Raw genomic sequence first — 25727 nt, forward strand, 5'->3', positions numbered from 1 at the left:
CTGACACTTCTTATTGTTGTGAAAAGCGGAGGCCTTTTGATTATTACCAAAACAGAGTAATTGTTTTATTAACTTGGTTCTTTTCAATATACTTTTTTAGTGTCCAGGAGGAGCATTTACACCCAATATGCGAACCACCAAGGAGTTCCCAGATGATGTGGTCACTTTTATTAGGAACCATCCTCTCATGTACAATTCCGTCTACCCAGTCCACCGAAGGCCTTTGATTGTGCGTGTCGGCACTGACTACAAGTATACCAAGATAGCTGTGGACCGAGTGAATGCTGCTGATGGCAGGTACCATGTCCTGTTTCTCGGAACAGGTGAGTACTTGAGTTCAAGCTGCAAAAGGGGAGGCTTCAGTGTTTATTTCTGTCTGTAACTTAGTGAAGTATTTATCTCTCCATGCCTCAGGTTCTGCATCTATAATGGTTCTAATAAATTAAACTACTTTCTAGCCATATGGAATTGTTGTGTGCATGCACGTGTGTGTCTGTAGATGTGTGTGTGTGTGTATACACACATATAGATAGCATCTATAATAATGAAACAAGAATAATAAGTTGAATTAAAGGATGGGAAAAATTTTAAGTATTGGCATTACTCTCAACTGGAGCAAACTCAGGAACGTCTTAATGAATACATGGAGTCATTTTTTCGATGGATAACAATAATGACATAGAGCATGCTTTGTACACCACTTGGAAGTGAAGTTAACTCACATACAGGTAGGCTTTTTTTGAAGATATTAATAATGCTGTCCTAATACATCCACAAACTCTAATTGGTCAATTTACCTTCTTCTTTGTAGACCTACACAATTTGAAATGACAAGCCATGTATGTTCTAGAGCAGTAGTTCTCAAAGTGACCAGCAAAATCAGTATCACTGGGAACATGTTAGAAATACAGATTCTCTGGCCCCACCCCAGAATTCTAGGGCTGCGACCCAGGTCATCTATGTTGAAAACCCCCCTTAGGTAATTCTGATACACACTAAAGACTGAGAACCACTACTCATGAAAAAGAAACCCTGGCTTACCAGACAGGCTGTAATTAAAAATATTTTTCAAAGATCCCTGATTACTTCATAGGCAGTGACAAAATCTCGTCACGTACACTCTTTATGGTAATGCCTTGCAATATTAGGACTCCTCCATGAAATTAGGTGATTTCTCTACTACATTAGGAAATAGATATTTAAAATGCCTATAAAAGTCATTATAAAATATGGCAGTGTTGGAATACATAACTTGTGTTCGGGAATGCATTATACTCAGACTTCAATCAATTTAATATATGGATACTTTTTCTTGGCTAAATAAAATTTCCAAAGCGTGCTTTTCTCATAACGTTCTTATTTTTTTTCTATTTATTTATTATTATTATTTTTTTTTTTGTAGAGACAGAGTTTCATTTTATTGCCCTCGGTAGAGTGCCGTGGCATCACCCAGCTCACAGCAACCTCCAACTCCTGGGCTTAGGCGATTCTCTTGCCTCAGCCTCCCGAGTAGCTGGGACTACAGGCGCCCGCCACAACGCCCGGCTATTTTTTTGTTGCAGTTTGGCCGGGGCTGGGTTTGAACCCGCCACCCTCGGTATATGGGGCCGACGCCCTGCTCACTGAGCCACAGGCGCTGCCCATAACGTTCTTATTTTATCTTTTTTTTTTTTAATTCTTAAACTTGAAACCTCAGATCTGAAAGTTTCATTTTCCTATAATTCCAGCTTGTACTGGTCTGAGATACAGAATCTTTTCACCTCCCGCGAAGTTCGGCATCCTCTCCCACACTTGGACGTAGCCGAGTTTTCACTTGTCCATTCATTGCTTGTCCGCATCACAGAAACAATTCTCCCTGCCCAGACTAACCATTCCTCACTCTGGTCTTAATTTATATCTCATCCTGCCATCTCTAGGACCTTCATTGTCAATTACATTCTTATTCACTCTACTGTTCCTTTTCATCCTATAATGAACACCGAGTTTGGAAACCTTATGCTGGGCTATGTCTTCACCAGCAGCCACCTCTTCTCTGATTTTGCAAGGTCTTTCTTGTTCTTATGGTAAGAAAGACCGTCTTTTAACCACTGAAATCTCCCTTTCTCTTCCTTGCACCGTTTGGCAGTGTAGAATCACCCCCTGCCTATTGCATAAGCCTGTGTGTCATACTTCCCCTCTTTTCTTGGCAGTTCCCTCTTCCTCAGCTGACTTCCTTCTGCCCATGAGTTTGAGTATCCCCCGAGGTTCTGTCCATGGTCCTCATGTGTATATGCATGTGGCCATCTCAGTTGTTCATTTGCCTCTATTGTCTATTTCTTGAAAACAAATCACAAATGTGTGTCATGAGAACTTGCCATTTCTTATGCTTATATTTGCATTTACCACTTACTGTTGGGGAACACACATTGTATAAGCCATTAACATTGCGAACATCCAACTTCAAACTGAGTTTATCCTCTTCGAAAACTGTCTAACCAGCACTTAATTCTATCTCCCATATTTGTATTCATTACTGCACATTTCTTTCAAGGGTCTGTCTCTCTCTAGGGATATCACAGTACCCAATAAGCTCAATGAATATTTATTCATATAAATTGAAAATCATAACTAAATGAGTATTTGGGCTTAATAAATATTTTTTAAATAAATCGAAAATCGTAACTGTGATCATTGTTAGTCGACAATGAAATGAATTAATGAATGATTCTGAAAGCTAATCTTTATACATAAGCTGTGTTCTCTAAAGATATAATATCCAGGTAAATGACTATAGAGAGTTTCTCTTAGCCTCAACTCAAATCATCCAACATGGAGTTTGTGTTTGAAAAGAATTTTTTTTTTCTTTGACTGAAGCTAAGTGGAATTTGGAGTCACACCTCTCTCTAATGTCTCGTGTGACCCAGAAATGATAGTAGTTTTCTCTATTTTCTTTTTAAATCTGTCTTAAAAGTGAATTTTGATGCCACAATCATGTTTTCCTTCATGAAAATTGACATAAAATTGGTAGACTTCATGGATGGAATTTTTAAGCCTTTTTGGATTGTTCAGCAGCATTTTTTTCAGATAGAAGACCGTAAGAAGCATGCTTTTATACAAATGCTTTGGCTGGTCTTACCACAGAAGTTTCTGGCATTTTTACATAGACTTTTTATATGGGTATTTAAACACTTGTGTCATTTTCAAAAATAGTATTTAGGCATATGTCTTTAATTGTAGTGGGAAGCTTCACTAAGCATTGCTTGCAAAGCCACATGCATCTCTTGAGGAGTATATCCTAATAGGAAAGTGCATGCTGTGACAATGCCCCTGCCAACAGCATCTTTCTGAAGCAATGGTAACTCACTTAACCATTGAAACCTACCCACATTGGCATTGCACTATAATTTAAAAACAATGATTTCCATTTGTCTGAAGCTCTAACACCAACTATGTTTGCTGTGCAAGTAGTTCTTAGATTGCTGGTGACATTTCTTCCAAAGAGAGCTCTCTGTTCTGCTTGCGCTGGTCTGAGATTGAGAATTTTCTAATTGCAGCATAGTCTGGCATCCTCTCCCACACTTGGACAGAGCCGAGCTTTCACTGGTCAGTTACTAAGAACTATAGGTTATGGTCTCAGGATTCCTCAGCTTTGTGTATTTAAATATCTTGGGAAGGATATAACATTTGTTGAGTATTGCCAAATACAGCAGTGCCAGAGAACGCTTTAGTTCTTATAAACAATGATGTTCCAGTTGTTGCCATAAAGAGGAAATCTTTCAAATCTTCTGTACTTCTTGGAAAATTTAGGGGAACTCAATTAAAACATTAATTGCCAAAGAAGAGGCCAAGAGGGAAAGCTTATGTGACAATTCACTGGAATGCAATTAGAAGATTATGTCTCATATTCACTTTGAATATTATCAATGGTTTTGTTGTTCACAGAATCTAGTTGTTGTGTGAACTTCAGGCCTAGTCCCTCTTACAGTTAGCCCATTACCATGGTGGTGCACGACTCTGGCTAAATTTCAGATGGTGATAATGTGACCTTCACATTGGACTGCCTCAGATTATTTTTTGTGTGCTGCTTGATGGCAAACTGACTAAGAACAAGGGAAAGAAAAGGAGGCAGGGAAGGTTGGAGGGAGCAAGGAAGGCAGGCAGAGAAATGTGAATTTTGTCCCCTCACCTTTTATTTCTCGCAGTTGCATTATATAAAGTTTGGCAAATTATAACCAAATCTAGCTTATTGCATGCCTGTGTGGTAAATAAGCTAAGAATGTTATTTTAGATTTTTAAATGATTAGAAAAAGGAGTACTTCGTAAGCAACGAAAATTATAACAGTTTTGTGTTTCAGCGTTCATAAAGGAAGCTGTCTTGGAATGCAGCCACGCCCGCTCCTTTCCCTTCTCTCCCTTGCTGCTTTTGTACTTTAACAGCAAAGGTGAATAAGAGCCACAGAGACTTTTAAGCCAGCAAAGCATGAAATATATACATTTTTTGGCCTTTTACAGAAAGTTTGCTGTCTTCTGTTTTGGTTAACTATTGCAAAATTTTAGAAAAATGAAGACTTCATAAAGAAGCTATTTTCTAATATGTGGGTACAATATAGGAATTCATAATGTCCCAAATCAATATTGCTTCTATCTTGAGTAAAAAAAAAAAAAGAACTTGGTATTTTATTAAAACTTACTAAAACTAGAAACTAAGCTTCTTTATTTTCCCACTCATTCCTGCTAAAAAAAAAAAAAAAAATCACGGGTTGAAAAAATGTATTTTAAAATCAATGCTCTGTTTTATTCTGTATTATGAGGGCTGTGGGTATTTTTATGTTCACGATACCCTTTTTTTTTTTTAATCTTTAGGAAGGCCTATAAAACAGCAGGCAGGGCTCTCATAGGATTAACATTTCTATTTTAACTTTGCCACCTACTGCTTACATGTAGGCCATTTGTTCAGAGCAGACTGTATTACACAGTCAAAAGATTTTTGTGTGTTTTCCTTTTGCTTCTGGAGTTATGAAAATATTTAAATGTCTGGGTCAGGTTCAGATATGTTCTGTCAAATTTATGTATTTAGCACTATAACGAATCAGAATGACATGTGGTTTTTGATGAAAGAGGGAGAGTATGCTTATGAATGGGTGTTAGAAGTTTAGGATGATTTAATGTTATTATGATTTTTTTAATGTCGGGTCAATACATGTGGTGTTCTGCGGCAGTGTATCGTATATACTGTTTCATGCTTCTTATTAGCTTCCGTTTAGCTGGGTGAGTACTGAGTTGGAATGTTGGCTCCAGTCAGTCCTTTGAAAGAGTGGAGTTTTCAAGTGTGTGCCACAGATGTGACTAAAACCTTAAAACGCTTGCCTTGCAGCAGTAAGAGGCTAACTGCCCTCATAGCAGCTAACCAGTCCTGGCAGTTGCATCTCTTGGAATGGTACACTTAATCAACTGCAGAGCCAGGATTTTAGATTTTAAAAGAACTTCCTAAAATACTCCGTGTCAAATTGGATAGCTATAGTAGTGCATTTGAGTTTAGAGAAGACGACTGTCAGTTGGAAGCTGTGCGTAAATGTCACTCTCAGGATGATGTCTAGACGTCCCCTTTGCTTTGGAGTAAGGCACAAATCCCCTTGTAAGTCACTGGTTTTTAATAACATTATGGATCACTTCTTTCCAAAGCAGAATATGGAAACGTCTCAGTGTTTACAATGGATTCTGCAGGGATTTTCACAGCAGGGAAGACTAATGGAACAGAGTCGAATGATGGCTGAATCTATGAGAGAAGGACGATAAGTCCAAGGTGTTGCGCCTACTTAATCTTAGGGAAGAGTAGCAGAGATCTGTTCTTTTATAGACAGTGTAACATCTTATACAATAATTCTAAAAAATAAAGTTCATGCATGTGTGTATATATGTAGATAAAAGTACATAAATGAATATATGGATCATTTGAGCCATAAATATATATATATAGATAGATAGATAGATAGATAGATAGATATAATTGTTGCTAGTCTGCTTAAAATATTCATTTATTTACCTACATATGCAAATAAATATACTTTTTTCAAGTTTCTGAAAAGTATTATTAATTTCATAATGATGCTAATTAAATTTATCTACAGGGCTTACCTTTTGCCAGCTATGTTAAGTGAATTATCTCACTTAACCCTTGTAAATATCCTTGTAAAACTGAGGAATTGGAAGAATGTAACTTCCATGGAAGGCAGGGATACTGGTTTGATGTACTCATTGCTGCGTCCTCACTCCCTAGAGCATCACTCGGGGTAGCCCCTTTGTAGACGTGTAGATGAATGAGTAAAGGAGTTGCATTTATTATCCTTCATTGTATTGTGTCCAGGCAGAATCTCAGATAAGTTAAGGCCAAGTAGATGGTAGTTCATGTAGGATATAACTAGGATATAATCTCATGCTATCTGATTTCACATTCTGAGTATTTATCCTCTTCACATTTCTGCCTCATTTGCCATAATTATTTTATATATTTTTGCTTTACTGAAGTTAACTTTTTTATATTTTCTGATTTTACTATGACTTCAATGTTTCATCCACAAATGTCAAGATGATATCGCTGATGTGTTGAGATGTGTATTAGCCTTGGCATTGCTTTGTTTGAGTGATATCATCATTCACTTTAACCTAACACAGCCACATGTTGTCACCAAGTCTTATGTGTGAACAAATGCTTCCTACAAGGTGACAGAGAAGACTTGGATAAACTTCACTTTGGAATAGACTGAATTTTTGTGTGTGAATTAACTGTGCTAGAATTTATGCTATGAATCCAATATATTTTTATGTAGGTTAATTATACTCCAAAGTATACAGGTAAGTATTTGAGGAGAGAGAAGAAGATGTAAAAATGGGGCAAAACTTTACTTCGATTTTTTTTTTTTTTTTTTAAGAGACAGTCTTATTTTATCACCCTCGGTAGAGTGCCATGGCATCACACAGCTCACAGCAACCTCCAATTCTTGGGCTTAGGTGATTCTCTTGCCTCAGACTTCCGAATAGCTGGGACAACAGGCGCCCGCCACAATGCCCGGCTATTTTTTGTAGTTATTGCAGTTTGGCCGGGGCTGGGCTTGAACCCCCCCACCCTCAATATATGAGGCCAGCGCCCCACCCACTGAGCCACAGGTGCCAGCCTACCTTGATTTTTGATGTATGACATGTCACTAAATTTTTACCCATTTGAAATTTGTTTTTAATCGGGGCTTATCCATATTTTTGTACTCAGAATGCCTTACACACTCACCAAAACACACCTAAAACTCATACTTCTGTTTACTTACCTTGAGTAGATTCTGCATAGTTGACTGAAATATTTACAGGGTTTTAAAATATCAATGCAAGGACATAGTGCCTCTCAGCAGGAGGGGAGATGGTGATAATGGGTTCTGTTCCACGGGCTCATTTACTATGTAATGACTGCTATTTCCCTAGATGACTAGAAAACACCTATCCTCAACCCTCATCCCTGGGCTTGACTCTACTATTTCACTCTCTACTCATAGGAATGTAAGAAAATTTTCTAGCCTAAAGACATTAAATTATGGAGTCTATTATCTGTGTGTCAAGAATAATAGCCACACTAAGTTTTATTTCTTGATGTGCTGCCAAGTTTCCCTGAAGCAAACTTGGCAGCCTTTGTCCCTTGGAAAGGCATAGACAGACCGGCCAGGTCTTCTCTGTGGGACTACCCATAGAAGGTCGATAGCTGCCAGTTGCCGTGGCGGTTTTTGTGGAAATCCGGCTTTTTAAAATTATGTATTGAACTTGGAAAAGTTCAAATTCCAGAAAATGGAAGGAAATATTTTATTAGAAAATGTGAAATGTAGTGTATTATAGAATGTGTAATGTAAATTAGAGCAAAAAGATATGAAGCCAGTTTCTGAGGAAGTCTGTGGTATTAAAATCGTATCTGTTATACCTTAATTAATATTTTTCTCTTCCACTAATAATGCGGTAAGCGTAACAATGGCCCCACAAATATCTTTATGTCCTAATCCCCAGAACTATGGATATGTCTTAATTGGCAAAAGAGATGTGTAGATATGTCTAATGTTACAAACCTTTAGATGGGGAGATTTTCTTGAATTGTCTAGGTACACCCAGTCAAATCACACGATTCCTTATAAGCATATGAAATGTCCTGGCTATAGTTAGGAAATGTGACAGGGAGAAAAATGTCAGAGAAATGTGATTTTGCTGCCATGGAGATGGAGATAAATGGGATCATATACCAATGAACGCAGGTGGTCTCTACAAGCTGGATGCAAAGAAGTAGATTCTCCCAAAAGCATCCAGAAAGAAATGCAACCCTCCTGAAGCCTTGATTTAGCACAGGGAAACCTGTGTTGAACTTCAGCTCTACCGAATAGAATATGAATATAATGAGCTTCTGAATTCTAGCTTAGTTAATGCATCTCTTAATAATTTCTAACATAAAGATTAATCAATTCTGATAGTTTAAAACTCTGGAAATACCCTTACTGATTAATGCAAAATATGATATGTTATATTCTATAGCTCTTTCTCAACCAGTATGGAGCAATATAGTAATATATCCAAAAGATTTCATTTACTCATTCATTAGAATTTATTGAGCTTTTTGCATGCCAAGACTTAGAATAAAAAAGAAGAATAGCACTTTCCTTTAAGCATCTCTTGGCTCAATGGAAGGTACAGTCGATTCCAATTTAGTAAATATTTACTTAGCATGCAAGTAGCTGTGTGACACATATTTTGGATATTTTCTATTGCTGCATAATAAATTACCATAAAATTAGTATTTTAAAATTTTACCCGTTTATCATCTCACAGAGCTGAGTATGATGGCTTAGCAGGCCTCTCCAATCAGGTTCCAACAAGGTTGTAAGCAAATTATAGGCCAGGATGTTCAGGAAGTTCAGGATCCTCTTCCAGATTCCCATTTCTGATAAAATTAAGTTCTTTGCTGTTGCAGAAATAAGGCCCTTGGTTCCCTGAGACCACCCACAGTTTTTTGTCACATGGATCTCTTCATTGTGTATTAAAAACATGGTTATTTGCCTCTCTGTTCACTGGTAGGGCAGGATCTCATATGTTGTAGCATAATTATGATATTGACTTATCACTTTTGCATTTTTCTGTTAGCTAGAAGCAATTGTCATGTTCCACCTGCACTCAAAAAATATAGGCGGGCATGATTCAGCAGGAGTCACCTTGGAGTGTGTCAGTCGTGATACTCATACATTTTAGATAGATCAGTTTGCTAATAATAGATGGCCTGAGGGTTCATTAAAAACAGAGAAAGGAAAAGAAGATGTTTTGCATAGATAAGAACTGATAAAATCCGAAATTAAGACAGTGGTTAGAAATGGGAGGTTGAGAGACATTATAAGGTTCAAAAGATATTAGGAGGTGGAAAGGATCCACATATGGATTTGTGGATCAATTTGTAGATATGTGGATTGGCAAATAATGAAAAAAAGTATTTTGACTGATCAAGGTAGTAGAGAATCAGCAAGCATATTTGGAAAGTAATGAGTCCTTTTTTGAATGGCACACTTATCCTTTCCTTTGACCTACTATTTATCAAAAATGAATAGATCATTTTAGAATATATTATCTCTTTAAAACTTGACAAGAAATCACCGAGATAGAATAATTATCCCCACTTTATAGTTGTGTAAACTGAGGCTTTGAGCCATTTAATAGCTTGCTTAGTTAGGATTATGACATTGTTAGGAAAAGTAATTAAATGCAAGCTCACGTCTATCTCACATTTAGTTGAAGATTGGGTGGACTATCGAGATAGATAAGTTAGAGAGGGTGTTTGAACTTCAGCAGAGAGGGCTGTACTAATACGGGAGTCATTAGCAATGTAGGTGTTAGCTGAATCCATGACAATGCTTGAGGTCACTGTCGGGGACTGTGCAGATAAGGGTTTAACACAGAGCGCTGACCTAAGGAGTGGGAGAATAAAGAGTATTTACCAAGAAGACGGAGAAGAAGTGATCATGAGGGCGGTGCCTGTGGCTCAAGGAGTAGGGTGCCGGTCCCATATGCCGGAGGTGGCGGGTTCAAACTCAGCCCCGGCCAAAAGAAAAAAAAAAAAAAAAAGAAGTGATCATGAAAGTAACAGGAGAGTACTAGAAAGCCATATCATGGTGGCTTTGAGAACAAGCAAAAGATGGGAGGAAGAAGTCCGGTGCGCCAGACGTGGACTGTGGTACCTGAGGGTCCTCATAATGTGCTGCTTTCTGCATTATCCTATCTTCTTACATACTAGTAACATTTGACAGAAGAATCATCATTCCAGAAGGAAAGAATGGAATGTGGCCACAAAGAAGTAGGAAGAGGTTAACATGGGCAAGTAAATAATAGGTTGAGAGATGACCGCATTCAGAGGAGAAAGATCTTTTCTTTACCTGGATACCAAGAAATGTGGATAGACGCCCCAGTGTATGTGTGGTCTAAATGCAGAAAGTTAATGCATAAGAGTAGAACTTATGGTAAACATGGACATTTAATGTGTATACTTTGTAGGGTCAGTAAAACCTCATATAATACACCTGTGTTATTCAAGGTAGGTCAATATGTCTGAAACTTAAATATAAAGGAAAGCAAGTATTGATGCCATACAGTAAGGAATAGTAAAACTTGTGATATATAATTTTTAGTAATGTACAAAGTCACAAAACATTAATTTTAATTATTGCTGAGGCCATATTTGAATATTCGTTAGCTATATCACCAAGAAATAACTATAATAATCCATATGGTGATAGATGACTTGAGCCAATGCTATAGCATAATGTTTTTCCTGACCCTCCCAGAGAGAGTGAGCTTTTAGAACCAGACTACACAAACATATTAATCGCATACTTATTAAACACGTTTTGACACATTAGATATAGCAGGTACTGTCGTGAGGACAGACACCTTAGTTGAATAAATAAAATATTAGGTGAAATATTTAAAAGGGTTCTTCTGCTGGTGTTCTGATTTTTTTATTAAGCCTCAATTAAATAAACACATAATTTAATCATTTTACTATAGAAGTCCAAATATAGTAAAATCATTGGCCTCAATATTTATCTTTCAGCTTTGTCCCAGAAGTCTACTCTTCAATTAACCTACCTAAAAGTGTAACTTTGAAACGTCCCATGAAATGAGGGGTGCAAGCTGTGTGTGGACCTGTAAAATTCTAGGTCAACATATGGCAATGTGGTATGTTAATTAAGAGAGTTTCCCTATAATGACCATTGCTAATTTTAGTTGAGATTTCTCCAAAACCTTGTATAAAACTACAACATCATTTGTTGGCATGCTTTTTAATGTTATTCCCAGGTGGATTCTAGGGTAAAAATTAGGGAACATGTTTCGGTACTCAAAGGCCCGAGGTTTAAATCCTGCCTTCTGTCACTTATCAGTTGTATGACCTTGAGAAAATTATGTAACATCTCTAAGACTAATTTCTTTAATTATACATACATTGTAGTTTTTCTTTAAAGATTAAATGAGATGGTACATGAAGTCTATCTAGAAAGTATCCAGCCATGCACTATGATAAGTAGTTTTAATATTGGCTGAATACTTTCCAAACAGTCCTCATCTGTGAAACTCAAGTGTACTGCTTAGCAATTGGTGAGCATCAAATGGTACATAAATACATGGAGCTATAGTGAAATCAGTCACATGTATTCATAAGTCATGTCTATCTATATACGTAATAAGTATTTTCATACCTATTGTGATCCCAATACTATCCTATTCACTAGACATAACTGTGAACAGAACACAGTGTAAATGGCAATGACCAATATGCATGTTATTATTTTACGTTATTACTGAAATATGAGTTCACACGATATTAGGAAAAGCTAAAAGCAATACATACAACTTTAACAATATCCTAGATGAAATTGCGGGTGATATGTGGGAGGTATTTATTTTTATTTATTTCAGATTAATACAGGGATACATATGATTAGGTTACATAGTTGGCCTTTGTATGATTAAAGTCCTGGTTGTAATTGTGGCCTTCACCCAGGCACTATGCAATATACCTAGGCAATGTACCCATTGGGTGGGAATTTACATATCACCTTCCCTCTCTCTCCCTTACTTGAATTTAACTGAGCTTTTCTATCAGCACATGAGCATGTAGTTGTTAATCTACTGGCTCTAAGTAAGTACTGAGTACATGTAAGGCTTGTTTTTCTATTCTTGTGATACATTTCAGTTAAGAGAATGTTCTCCAAATCCATCCAGGTTGTTACAAAACTTTTGTTTTGAAAGTACACATAAAAGTAAAGCACTGGTATTTAAGAAAAGTATATATATAATTTATCTAACAGGTGAGGGGAGAAATAAGAAAGAACAATTTCAGATCACAGGGAGTAAAGTTAATTACTCTGCAGTGTTGACAAGGAAGATTCACGTGGACTTTAAGATCTTGTACATCCTTTTTTTTTTTTTTTTTCCCCCTCTGCCCCGATCTTGTACATCCTTGTCAGGTGTGTAAGACAATATCAGATGGGCATTTTATACAGAAACAAACAGGATTACAGGCTGCCAGATTTGCTCAAGCTTACCAAATGCAAAACCAGAATGCACAAAGTGGAAATAAGGGACACTATTGCAGGTTCGGGGAGAGGGGTATTGTCTTTCATTGTAATTACTCAACAATATTGTAGAAACTGCCCTCACCTGAGCTGTTGATGAGGACTGGTTACCTACTCCTGAGAGTTAACTGCAAAAATAGGAGCTCCACAGAGCACTGTCCCTCATATGCACAGTGTTCCACTCACAAGGGACAGCACTAACTAGGATCCCTTCTGAAGTAACCATCTGGGCAGACACAACAGTAGTGTCCTGAATTAGTAAAGTAGTTTTAGTAGTTTCAGAAGATCTGCTTTTGAAGATTTAAAGTATATCATTTTAAATTAAAACAGAACTCTTATTTCAGTCTGTATCTACTTAACTGTATCCCTTAAGTTGTTATTTTTTTATTGTTCAAGTTGCATATGCTTATAAAAAACCTGGAAAGTACATACACATAAAAAGAAAAAAAAATGGAAGGAAAGCAATTGCAGTTTATAGTCTCTTATATGAAACCCAATGCATTTCAGTGGCAGTATGTGCATAGTTATTAGGCAAAATGACTTACAGAGCCTTGAACATACCCTATAATAATGCACAAAACTATTTCAGGGAGTGAAACAGAAATTTTGAAATCTGGTGTAATAAATAACAATCCTAAATAACTTCAAGTCCAGTGCAGGTCAAGTTTTATGACCAAATCAGTTTAGGTCAAGACAGATTTTACCATCAAAAGGATAAAAAACAACAAGTACAACAACTTGTGAGTTTTAGAATTTCAGATAAAAGATAATGGACCTTCATTAAAAATAGACTATAATTCCCTACTCATCTCCAGGGATTAGACTATAAATAATTGTTTCTTTGCTTGTTTTGTACTCTATAAAATTTAACAAATATACAGGGCCTTTTTTAGGGTAAATACATTGATTGTACTATCATTAAACTTTTCAGAAATGCCATGTGTGTATGTGCCTGTGTTTGTTTAATTAAATCTGATTTATTTGTTCACAAACAGAAACAAATAATGGTAGGGTGGATTTTGGATGTGGTTTGTCCAGGGCCCCAGCTTCTCTCTTTGAAACTTTTGGCTCTGTCTTCTTAAGGCGAAGGAGGGATCGGCTTTGTTCTTATTTCAGCTTTTATCATGTTCACAAATGTTTGTAGCAATTCCAAAACTTATATTCATCCACAAACCAATAAGCCCTAACAGAAAGAGGATCATATCTGATTCTCATTACTCCTTTCTATCGATTTGAAATTTTAGTTTGTATCATTCTCCTGCAGATTAAAATACATCCTTTAGAAGTTCTTCAAATGCAGGCAACACATTTTCCAAGCTTTTATTGATTGCTTTAGCCTTCATTTAAAAAAACAGTGTTTTCATGGAAATAAAATTCTGTGTTTACTTTTTCATTCTTTCTTTCTTTCTTTTTTTTTATTAGAGACTGAATCTCCCTTTGTTGCCCTCAGTAGAATGCTGTGGTGTCACAGCTCACAGCAACCTCCAGCTCTTGGGCTTAGGCAATTCTCTTGCCTCAGCCTCCCAAGTAGCTGTGACTACAGGCACCCGCCACAAAACCCACCTATTTTTTTTTATGCAGTTTGGCTGGGGCTGGGTTCGAACCCACCACCTGTGGTATATGGGGCCAGTGTCCTACTCACTGAGCCACAGGCACCGCCCACTTTTTTATTCTTTCAATAATTAAAAAATGTCATTCCATTATCTTCTAGCCTCCACTGTAACAATAATTATATTCTTTGTTGTGATGACAGTGTCTTTTTTTCTGTTGCTGTTTCAAGGTGTTTTTTTTTTCTTCTATTGTTTGTTTTCATCAGTTTAAATATCATATGCCAAGATTTGTCTCTTTTTATATTCTCCAATTTAATGTTTTTTGTGGGGTTTTTTTGGTTATTGTTGTTTTTGGTTTTGGTTTTTTGAGAGAGGGTCTTGCTCTGTTGCTTATGCTGGAGGCTTGAGCTAGAGTGGAGGGGCTTCATCACAGCTCACTGTAACCTCAAACGTCCAGGCTTAAGTGAGTCTCCGGGCTCAACTTTTTATATTTATTTATTTATTTTTATTAAATCATAGCTATGTACATTAATGCAATTATGGGGTACAATGTGCTGGTTTTATATACAATTTGAAATACTTTCATCAAACTGGTTAACATAGCCTTCACCACATTTTCTTAGTGATTGTGTTAAGACATTTATATTCTACACTTAGTAGATTTAACACGTAACCTTGTAAAACGCACCATAGGTGTGGTCCTACCAATTACCTTCCCTCCAACCACCTTCCTCACTCCCCTCTCTCCCTCTCCTCTTTCTCCTTCATCTTGGGCTGTAGTTGGGTTATAGCTTTCATATGGAAGTGTGGGTGTTTGTAAATTGGTTTCATAGTAGGGCTGAGTACATTGGATACTTTTTCTTCCGTTCTTGAGATACTTTGCTAAGAAGAATATGTTCTATCTCCATCCATGTAAACATGAAAGAGGTAAAATCTCCATCTTTCTTTAAGACTGCATAATATTCCATGGTGTGCATATACCAAAATTTATTAATCCATTCATGGGTCAATGAGCACTTGGGCTTCCTCCGTGGCTTAGCAATTATGAATTGGCCTGCAATAAACATTCTGGTGCAAATATCTTTGTTATAAAGGAGGAATTGAAGGATCAAATGGCAGGACTATTTTTTAGATTCCTAAGTGATCTCCAAACATCTTTCCAAAAGGAACGTATTAGTTTGCATTCCCACCAGCAGTGCAGACGTGTTCCCTTTTCTCCACATGGGCTAATCTTACTGGAGTTAGATGACATCTCAAAGCTGTTTTGATTTGCATTTCTCTGATGATTAAGGATGATGAGCATTTTTTCATGTGTCTGTGGGTTGGCTCAACTTCTTAAATTAGCTGGGCCTATAGGTGCATTCTATCATGCCTGGCTAATTTTTTTAATTTTTTTGTAGAGACTGAGTTCCTTTAGGTTGCCCATGCTGGTCTTCAACTTCTGGGCTCAGGTGATCCACCTGCTTTGGCCTCCAAAAGTGCTGGGATTACAGGCATTAGCCACCCACCGCTCCTGGTCTGCTCAGCTTGGTTCTTGAAGAATATTGTAATATTTTTCACCAAATTGGGGAAGCTTTTAGGGATTCTTTTTCAAATGTTTTTCTCCACTCTTTATTTCCCTTTTAAAATTCTGATAATATACACATTAGACCACTGGATGATAACACACAAGCCCAAAAGTTTCTATTCGTTTTCTTTAATCCTTTTTCTTCTATTTTTCTTATTGGATAAATTCTATTAATCTGTGTTCCAGTTCATTGACTCTTTCTTCTTTCAACTCTAATCCATCAATCTGCTATTAAGCCTGGAGAGCTAATGTTTTATTTCAATTATTATACATATAGTCCTAAAATTTTTATTTTGTTTTTTAATAGTTTGCAAATCTTTGCTGAATTTTCCTATCTTTTAATTCATTAAGACCATGTCTTCCCTTAGTTTTTAAACATATATACCTTTAATTCTTTGAACATATTTATAACAACTAAAATATAGTATCTACTTTAAAGTTATAATTTGCTAAACCTAACATCTGGATTATCTTGACTTCTTTATGTTCTTGACTCTTGATCACATTTTCTCTCTTTTTTGTATATAATGAATTTTGTTGTTGAATACTGGACATTATGAGTAATACCTTGGTTTGGGATTCTGTTATTTTCCTCTGAGTAGTGTTAATTATTATTATAGCAAGCACTTAATTACACCTAGCTGATCCCTTGGACTCCTTTGGTCTTGTACTTTTTGTCAGAAACCATATGCTCAAAATAAGAAGTCACTCTCATTTTGCAGACCTCAAAATTCAAATTCTCTCCTCTTCATATCTTATCAGGTCTCAGTTATAGGTATTGCTAGGGCAGGCCTAAACTAGGTCTTCCTGGAGAGGATGGCATTTACTTTGAAAATTTCAGCCTTTCTTGTGTCAGCAGGAATTTTAACAAGGTGTTAATGAGATCTGAATGAAGCCAGAACCACAAATTTGGAGCTTTGCTCTTCTCTCAGAACTGCTGAACCCATCATTTATCTGTTCCATTTTCCCATTGCCTCTGCAATCTGTTAAGTGTTTGATGGTCTCATCTTACAAATATTTAGCCCAGGACTCAGGCACAGACTCACAGATTTCCACACGGATTTCTGAAACCCCGTTTCTGCTCCTGTGTGCCACAGAATGTATTTCCTCTGCTGCACCAAATTTTTATATCTGCTTACTCTTCTAGTAGGACTCACCATGCTATACTTGGACATCATTTCTCTCAACCTCTGCAGGGAAATACTCTAGTGTCAGTTACTACATCATGGTTAATGGCCATTCTGACCCCTAGAAAGATTTTTCTGATTCCATTTCTACCCAAAGTATTTGAAAATTTCTATTTCCTTACATCCACATCAACTCTAGGTTTTATCATTCATTTTATTATTTGAAGGTTAATTGGGTTTTTCTTTTGTAATTTCATAAATCTGATTTTCATCTGACATTTCTTTACTATAATTTTGCCTGAGGATGTTTTTTAGTACATTTCAAATTGTCATTAATTTTATATAGTAGTAGAAAATGTGTTATTTGAGTTAAACTTAGAAAATAAAATTTAACATATTTATATTAAAAACTAATTTGATAGCTTCCTCTTTGATAATGAAACTACTAAGAAATAAATAGGTTAAAAAGAATTAAACTCTTTGTCTCATGATTCTCCAATACTTGAGAAGAACATATATTTCTTCTGTAAAACTCAGTAGTCTAATATGGGAACCAGCATCTAGATGTTCAGTAAACTCCCAGGTAGACCTTGAATAAGATAATCTGAAAGCCACACCTTGAGATACCGTGTATAATTGAATTTGACTCTAGGAGCTAAGGAGCCATGTGAAATTTGTGGTATCAGCAAATAAATTTCAAAGTCACCAAATATTCTTATTTTCCTCACAATGCAGAGCAATATTTTAACCTTTCTGAAAGGATCTGCAGCAAAGAAACCTGTTCAATATAGTGTAACTCAGTACTTTCAAATTTATATAACCTTGCAAGCTCTTTAACATCAACACACTTCAGAAGATGCTGATTAGATAGCTTTTCTTGATACTCCCTTTTGATGCCCCTCCTCCCCCTCAATAGAGACACCTGAGATGCCACTGATGGCCAACGGGGGCTCCAACTGCCCCAACGCTGAAACTGAAGGTGACAACATCCCAGCATTTCAATTACCTATTCAAAACTCATCATGTGAGAGACTCTGCTAAATATGGAAACTGCTAATGGCCTAGTTTAGAAGTGTATATATATATATACATATATATATTTTTTGGTAACAGAGGGTATGTATGGGTAAGATGCCACCTTGTAAAAGTAGATCCAGTAAGCTACAATAAAGATTTTATAAACTTGTAATTTAGTTTTATTCTGAAATTTTAAAAATTACTATTAAAAGACATAGCAACCTGTTTGGTTACCTAATAGGGAAAATAAATCTATTAGGAATGAGTATTTTAACTCACATGAAATAAGGCAGCCTATTATATCTAACCAGAGTAAGTAACAATAAATGAAGTCTAGTCATCTTCCCTCAGATCTATAAAGCTTTCATTTGCCAAGCACATAATTTGCAGTTATATTGTTTTGGATTTAAATTATGTTTATTCTATATGTTTAACTTGTTTTAATAAACAAGTTGGTTCAGAAAATTATAATTATGAAAGAATTGCCATTTAATAAATGGGGTGACTTAATATTTTATAATACTAATATTAATTGGTGCATTCTAGAACCAGTTATCTCGTAATGATTTACCTCTGGGCAGGTGAGGGGCTGCCTCAGTTGATATCCAGGGCACTGTGGTGGAGAGAGAGAAAGAGGAGTGAAGTGCTGAGTACATGATGTTGGGATTTGTACATCTGTCTTTACTAAAGTAAGCAAGGGTACTTCTTAGATGGCACCAATCACTATTAATTATCAGCACCCAGATCAGAACTGACTACATAATTCACAGGGCATAGTGAAAAACGAAAATTCAGGATCCCTTATTAAAAAATTATAAAGCATTTCAAGGAGGTGACAGCAGAGCTTTAAATCAAGTTGGAAGCCTTTCCCAGCAAAGGAACTTGTGTGATAACAGACCCCATAGCCACCAAGCTGGCTCTGACAAGAATAATTTCATGGGTGAGCAACCAGAAGGAAGGGCTGACCAGATCTGATTCAGGAGGCAGCCTGCTTCCAAATTCTTAGACGACCAGTAGCTCAGTGGCAAGCAGACAGCTTGGCGCATCAGTTTCCAGGGAAACCCAATAAGGGCTGTTTAAATTAGACTCAGGAGATAGATCTGTGGTACCCAAATGACTATTTGAATGACCCGCTAGATAATGAGCTATGTGTGACCACTTGTTTGAGACAGCCAGCACTTATGAATGAAAGCCAACCCCTTGGCTAGAGAGAGTAGAAAGATTCAAAGATAATATTTCTATGCTCTCTCATATTAGAAAGAAAAATGTTAGGTAGTAAAAAATGTATAATTTTCTTTAATAATTTAATGAAACAAAAGAAAAAGAAAATCATTAATGTGGGTTGATGAGTTTACTCTTTCATTCTTTTATTTTCTTTTCCCCTAGACAGGGTCTCACTCTTTTGCCAGCTAGCATACAGTGGCACCATTATAACTCACTGCAACCCCAAACTCTTGGGCTTAATTAATCCTCTTGCCTCAGCTTCCTAAGTAGCTAGAACAACAAATGTGTGCCACCATGCCTGGTTAATTTTTTTGTTTTGTGTAGAGATAGGGTCTTGCTTTTGCTCAAGCTGGGCTCAAACTTCTGACCTCAAGTGATTCTCTGCTTTGGCTTCCTAGAGTGCTAGGATACAGGCGTGAGACACCAGGCTCAGCCCAGGTCTACTCTTTTATTTTTGTGTATAGGTTTACATGTAAATCTCTTCTAAGATGTGCCTTGCTTGTTTGCACAATGCTGTCATGTATTCAGGTTATCTCTATTGTCTATAGCTCACACAGGAGGAAAGTGAGGTTCCTTAAAGAAACTGATTCCAGCAATATCATAAGCTTAGTAAATAATTAGCTAGAACTAAAAAATAACTCCTACTTATCTAGGGCATACTACATGCCAGGCACAATGCTTATCAATTTCTATGTTATTATTTGTTTAGTTTTGATTAGTGAGAACTCTTTTAACTGAAAGTGACCACACATCCTCACTCAAACTAGTTAAAATAATTTTTTTCTTTGTTTAACTAGAAATCCAAAAGGCAGCTATGCACATAGTTGAATGTTTTGTCAGGAACTTATTTTGCCATCTTTCAGTTCTGCTTTCCTCTGCATGCTTTACTCTCAAACAGTATCTCCGCATGTGGTAGCAAGGATGGCTCCAGAACTTCCAGACTTGCAAGGTTTTTTGTTGTTGTTGTTGTTTGAGTCAGAGTCTTACTTTGTCATACTCGGTAGAGAGCCGTGAAGTTATAGCTCACAGAAACCTCAAACTCTTGGGCCCAAGTGATTCTCTTGCCTCAGCCTCTCTGCCAAGTAGCTAGGACTACAGACATCAGCCACAATGTCCAGCTATTTTTATAGATAGGTTCTTGCTCTTGCTCAGGCTGGTCTCGAACCTGTGAGCTCAGGCATTCCACTTGCCTCAGCCTTCCAGAGTACTGGCATTAGAGGTGTGAGCCACCGAGCCAGGTCCAGACTTGCAAGGTTTTTAACACGCCTGACCTCAGAAAGAAAGGGACTGACTCCCACTTCCCTAATTCCCAAAAAGGTCTGGACTCTGTTCTGTTCCTGTGTAAATCACAGGGGCAAGGGGCTGTTTACTAGACAGTCCTGAGTCATATGGGTCTCCCTAGAATCTAAGAAAGAGAAGCCAATCCTTAAGCATGTACACTGAGAATGAAAGATGGCTTGGTTTCCATAAGTTATCTCAGGTATTATTATCAAAAGGAGAATTCCTTCTGGGTGGGCTTTAGTAACATATCCATTTCAGAAAGTAGCATTATTATTTACATTTTATATACTAGCAAAGTATGGTTTAAAGAAAAAAAGAAGAAACTCTATTTCACTGTAACCATAAATGGGTATTGTAGACATATCTCTTCTAAGGATATAAAGCAATATCACAATTCTGTAGAGCAGTAAAAAAGATTTATAGTTGTGGATAATTCAAGGAATACCATTCTTACCGCCCTCAGAAGGAAGATACTTGATAACTATATTATTCTCAAACAAACGAGTACAGGCTTGGTTTATGTAGACATAAGTAATTGGCAATTTTATGGTCATTCTGGAATGTATATCTCTTAATGACTAACATTTTAATGAGAACACACTTGCTACTAAAAAAAAATAAGTCTACACTGTGAATCTTGAGTCCTTTGCCAATTCATCTTGGTATCCATACTGCCTAACTCACGAAAGGCCCTCAGTAATTTCTTTTTGAATTAATAAGTAAAAATGGGTGGAAGACAATTTGAATCTATTTATTTACTTACTTGTAAATGATACAGCTCAAGGATATTTCAGAATTCTTTCCTACGTAGGGAAATCATCATTACCAGCAAAACAAAAATAAACTAAAATAAGAAATAAAGAGGCAATACATAAAAGTGGCGTTCTAGCTTTTACTGCAAATAAGTGAAAAGGTTTTGCACTTTTATTAGCCTATTTAATAGCTTTCCTTCATCTAATATTTATGAATGGCCTGAAGAAATTGTGTACTCAAATATTCATTGTGAGTCCTGTCACAACAAAATGGTGATTTATGTAAATTTTGCTCTTATGCAAGGTTTTTAATACTCCTGATCTTAGAGACAAAGAGACTTTCTCTTACCTAATTCCCAGGAAGGGATAGGCGCTGTCTTGTTTCTAGGCCTGTCTCTGTGTGGCAAAGGGCTGTGATTTTACAATTAGTTAAAAATGGAAGCGGTTGTTATTTGAGGGTACTCAATTCTTTTCAGAGATGATAGTTTGATCTTTAGGAAACTTTGAAATCAGGATGCCCTTTTATATGGTTTTATTAGGGTTTATGTTATATGCAACCTCTACTTGTCCTCAAATAAGACAACTATAAACATGAAATGTTTTCATATTAAGCTAAAACTTTAGGTAAAAATGGAATCAGTTGTTTGTTTTGAGAGCACTTAAGTCATTTCAGAGTTGATGGTTCTTATCTTTGGGAATCTTTGTAATCAGGATATCTTTTTGTGTGGATTTTATGTCTTTGTAACTCTTGCCTTTGGAATAGAACCACTTTAAGACAGAAGTTTGGAGATTTGTAGTGTTAATTACTAAATGATTACTAGCTGGAAAGTCTTGTACAATTCAGTTCAAGTTAACCCTCCTATTGATATTTCTCAAGAGAATTTAAAAATGCTACAGTATCTGCTGAGTGATAATAGATATTTTCAAATTATAAATTTATATTTATAATTTAAAAGTAATAATTTGATATTTATGAGTCAGCTCACTAATTATTTTAAAAGAATTAAATCTTGGTTAGTAAATTTGTTTTTACCTTAACAAATTACCCATTGCTAAATCTCAATAAGTTTCTTTTAAAACAATAATTGATGTGATTTAGTGGAGTGGCATAATTATATGCTTATGTGACTACATGAAACTACCATAATTATAAATCTTGACATAAATAACATTTTCTGTATGTTAAACGTTTATTCAGGCATCTCTAATTTTGGTCATCTGTAGCTGGGAAATATGAGTAAATTACTAATCTACTTTAGTCCGTTTGGACCATCTAATTTCAAAATTTCATCTAAATGTTAAGAATATCCAAATAAAGATGCTGCAGAAGATAAATAAAATTCTGAAAATAGTAGAATTAGTCTATGACTAGGTTTCCCCAAGTGAAATATAGCCAGTTATGTACCTTCTTTGAAAATAATTTTCAATTATGATTGAAATATTTACCATGTCTAAAATCTCTCATCTCTGTAGATCAAATGCCAATTTTCCAGTACTAATAATTTATATGAAAATTGTTACAAAAATTCATTTGTAGTAATCTTTCTCCAGATAATGAAATCATTTTGTGTCAATATGAACAAAATGATCCAAGCATCACTATATAATGTTGGTTTGAAGAAGTAAGTTATATGCTTAAACCACACTTAAAATTATATTTTATATTCCATGTAATGCATTATCTTACATGCATAATTATTCATTATATTCATTCATATATTCATTATATTTTAAGTTATGTTCCAATTATGCATTATGTTACATAATATGATACCATATTATATGTGTAATAAAAGTTCAAAATTTTGGAATTAAGTCCATTTGGAGATCCTTTCTCTCTCATGATTAAGGTTACACCAAATACATGCAAATTATAAGATATTCATATTAGTTTCCTTCAAACTGTATGTAACCTCAATTTAAATATATGAGATTTAGAATAAACTCACCATATTGAAAATGATGGTAGCTCAATATATGGCATATATTTCTGATGGCTGAATATTTAAACACATAATAAGTTCTAACCAGTCTTATGTCTAACCATCTTTCCTTTAAAAATGTATTATAACACATCATTATTTCTTTTTTTTTTTTTAATTTAGATCAGGGTACTGTGCAAAAGGTTGTGGTTCTTCCTACCAACAACTCTGCCAGTGGAGAGCTCATCCTGGAGGAGCTGGAAGTCTTTAAGGTTTGAACGTCTCTTCTGTTAATTTCAGAACATCATGATAAGTGGAATTCTTTAATCTTACAGATATTTTTGAGGAAAAAAAATGTTTGATAAACAATCAAATAAATGAATGTTATAAATTTTTGAGGGTAGGAAAATACTAGATAAAAAAATATAGGAAAATATTTTTGTACAGTATTTTCTTATATTTGAAGCATATAAACATAAAAGCATTAGGTTTTATTTTGTTGTTTTTGTCCCCCCAACCCTTTGGTTATCATCACAACATGAAAAACGTTGGTTGTCATTATTTTTAAAAAATGAGTTCTAGTGCTCAATGTATAGAAGATCTTGCCATGAAAGGGCTTTTATCATTTGCTTTAAAAGCCACTAAAACTCAAATGCTTTCACATTATTGTTAGATAAACTTTCCCATATTATTTTAGCTAGTAATTTCAAGAATCTGCTTTGTTTTCTCTTGTTTTATTGCTTTCATTTCAAATGTCACTCTACTTAAATAAATCAAATGTTGTCTTTTTACCACTCATGACTTCATGTTCAGAGATTGAGATTTGAGATTTCATCGTAGTGTTCTCCTTATCCTTGAATTTAGGATTGGAAAAAAAAAGAAAAACAAAAAGAAAACGTAACAAAACAGGTACACAGAAGGAAATTCAATCCTGTTAGATTTCAGCTTGTCAGGACCGAGTATCTGTTCTTCATGCATCTGAGAGTGGGAAAGGGGAATTCTGGTGTGCTGTCATGCCCTTCTTGCCTTACAGTTCTTCACTGGAGTTCAAGTAGTTTTTATCTGCATTTGGAAAGATGAGTAAAGACCAGCAGAGGGGCTATTAGAATTGTAAAGAAACTGGCATGGAATCAATCCCACTATAGGCCTCTATTTCCAACTAAACCAATTAAAAAACAATGGCTGGGGACGACAAAAGAGCAGAGTGACCCTGTGACTGAGTAAAAGTAGCACTTCAGAGCTGTCAGGAGCTGGATGCTGATAGTTCAGCATGATGCTTTGTGTGACTAAGTAGATATAGAAAATGTGTTGACTTAGTAATATATATTCTCATGTTCACCCAAAAATATCAAATTTATAAGCAAATAAGTGATTAAGATGGAATGCTGTTAGATTTTGCTGATAAGTTTTAAATGTAAAGAAATATAGAAAAGAAATCAAATTGTAGAATTCTGGCATATTTTCTAGTGTGTTACTAAATTTACAATTTTTAATGCTAGACACACTTTGGCATAGGAAACTATGGGATTAGTACATTAAAATTGTGTTTATAATACACTATTGTGTCCAGTCAATTACTTTTTCCAATCCTTGTTTTGTGAAGAAATTGTTTCACAGATTAACCAAAATTGGTTATATATAAAATGCTTTTCATCCAATTCAGTAGGAACAACTTGGCTTGCCCAAATATATAAAATGCTTTATTCTGGTGTTCTCTTGAAGATAGCAAAGATGTCATTTTGCAGCACTTCATTTTTTAATACTGAAATATCTCTTTTTGATTATCAGGAAACATTAATTAAGTGAGCTTGACATAAACCCAAACATACATGTTATAGGAAGGTCTTAAGGAAATGTGAGTTATTCTGATCATGTGTGAACTACTTATGGTCTGTTATATGAGTTATTCTGGTGTTATCATCATGAAGAATAAACTCTCAGTGGAAAAATAGAGTCAGGCAAAAATGCATGTGGAGGACCTCAGCCTAAGAGAGAGCCTAGAAAATGTTTGAGCTCTCTTACTGCTGCGTGTGCCAGTGATGGATATGGCTAAATCAAGAGACACTGTTACTGAATATAGTTACTGTCTTCAACATGGTATTTGTGTCACATTCTCTGATGTGAGGTAAAAATAATTGGGTGTGTATGATATACCATGATTAGCATGTTAGGAAATAATGCATTTAAACTAAAAAAGATTTCTTAGCTAAGTGTCACACTGATATATTGCAGAAAAGTCAATGTAACTTTGAAAATCCAGGTATTTGGAGTTCCTTTTAGACCTCTGTCCAAGTTTTCTGAAAATAGTTTAATTTCCCTATATTTAACTTTTTTTTTTTTTTTTTTTTTTTTTAGAAACAGAGTCTTACTTTATCACCCTTGGTAGAGTGCCATGGCATCACAGCTGATAGCAACCTCCAACTCCTGGGCTTAGGGGATTTTCTTGCCTCAGCCTCCCGAGTAGCTGGGACTATAGGTGCCTGTCACAAGGCCCAGCTATTTTTTTGTTGTTGCAGTTTGGCTGGGGCCGGGTTCCAACCCACCACCCTCCATATATGGGGCCAGCGCCCTACCCACTGAGCCACAGGTGCCGACCCCCTATATTTAACTTGATTTGGAAGTATAACTATAAGAAGTTGCCTAGGTAGTTATATGTTGAAACATTTGTGT

General features: G+C 35.8%; 1 protein-coding gene across 2 annotated transcripts in view; it reads left to right on the forward strand.

The window, feature by feature from the left end:
• Nucleotides 1-25727, forward strand: part of SEMA3C (semaphorin 3C) — a 169478-nt gene that overhangs the window by 121608 nt on the left and 22143 nt on the right. For both annotated transcript variants that reach the window (XM_053609705.1, XM_053609706.1), the window contains 2 exons: nt 101-323; nt 23241-23329. In XM_053609705.1, the coding sequence (XP_053465680.1) occupies nt 101-323; nt 23241-23329 (312 nt within the window). The remainder of the gene's footprint in view (nt 1-100; nt 324-23240; nt 23330-25727) is intronic.

The sequence above is a fragment of the Nycticebus coucang genome, chromosome 11, assembly GCF_027406575.1.
Source record: "Nycticebus coucang isolate mNycCou1 chromosome 11, mNycCou1.pri, whole genome shotgun sequence".
Taxonomy (NCBI): Eukaryota; Metazoa; Chordata; class Mammalia; order Primates; family Lorisidae; genus Nycticebus; species Nycticebus coucang.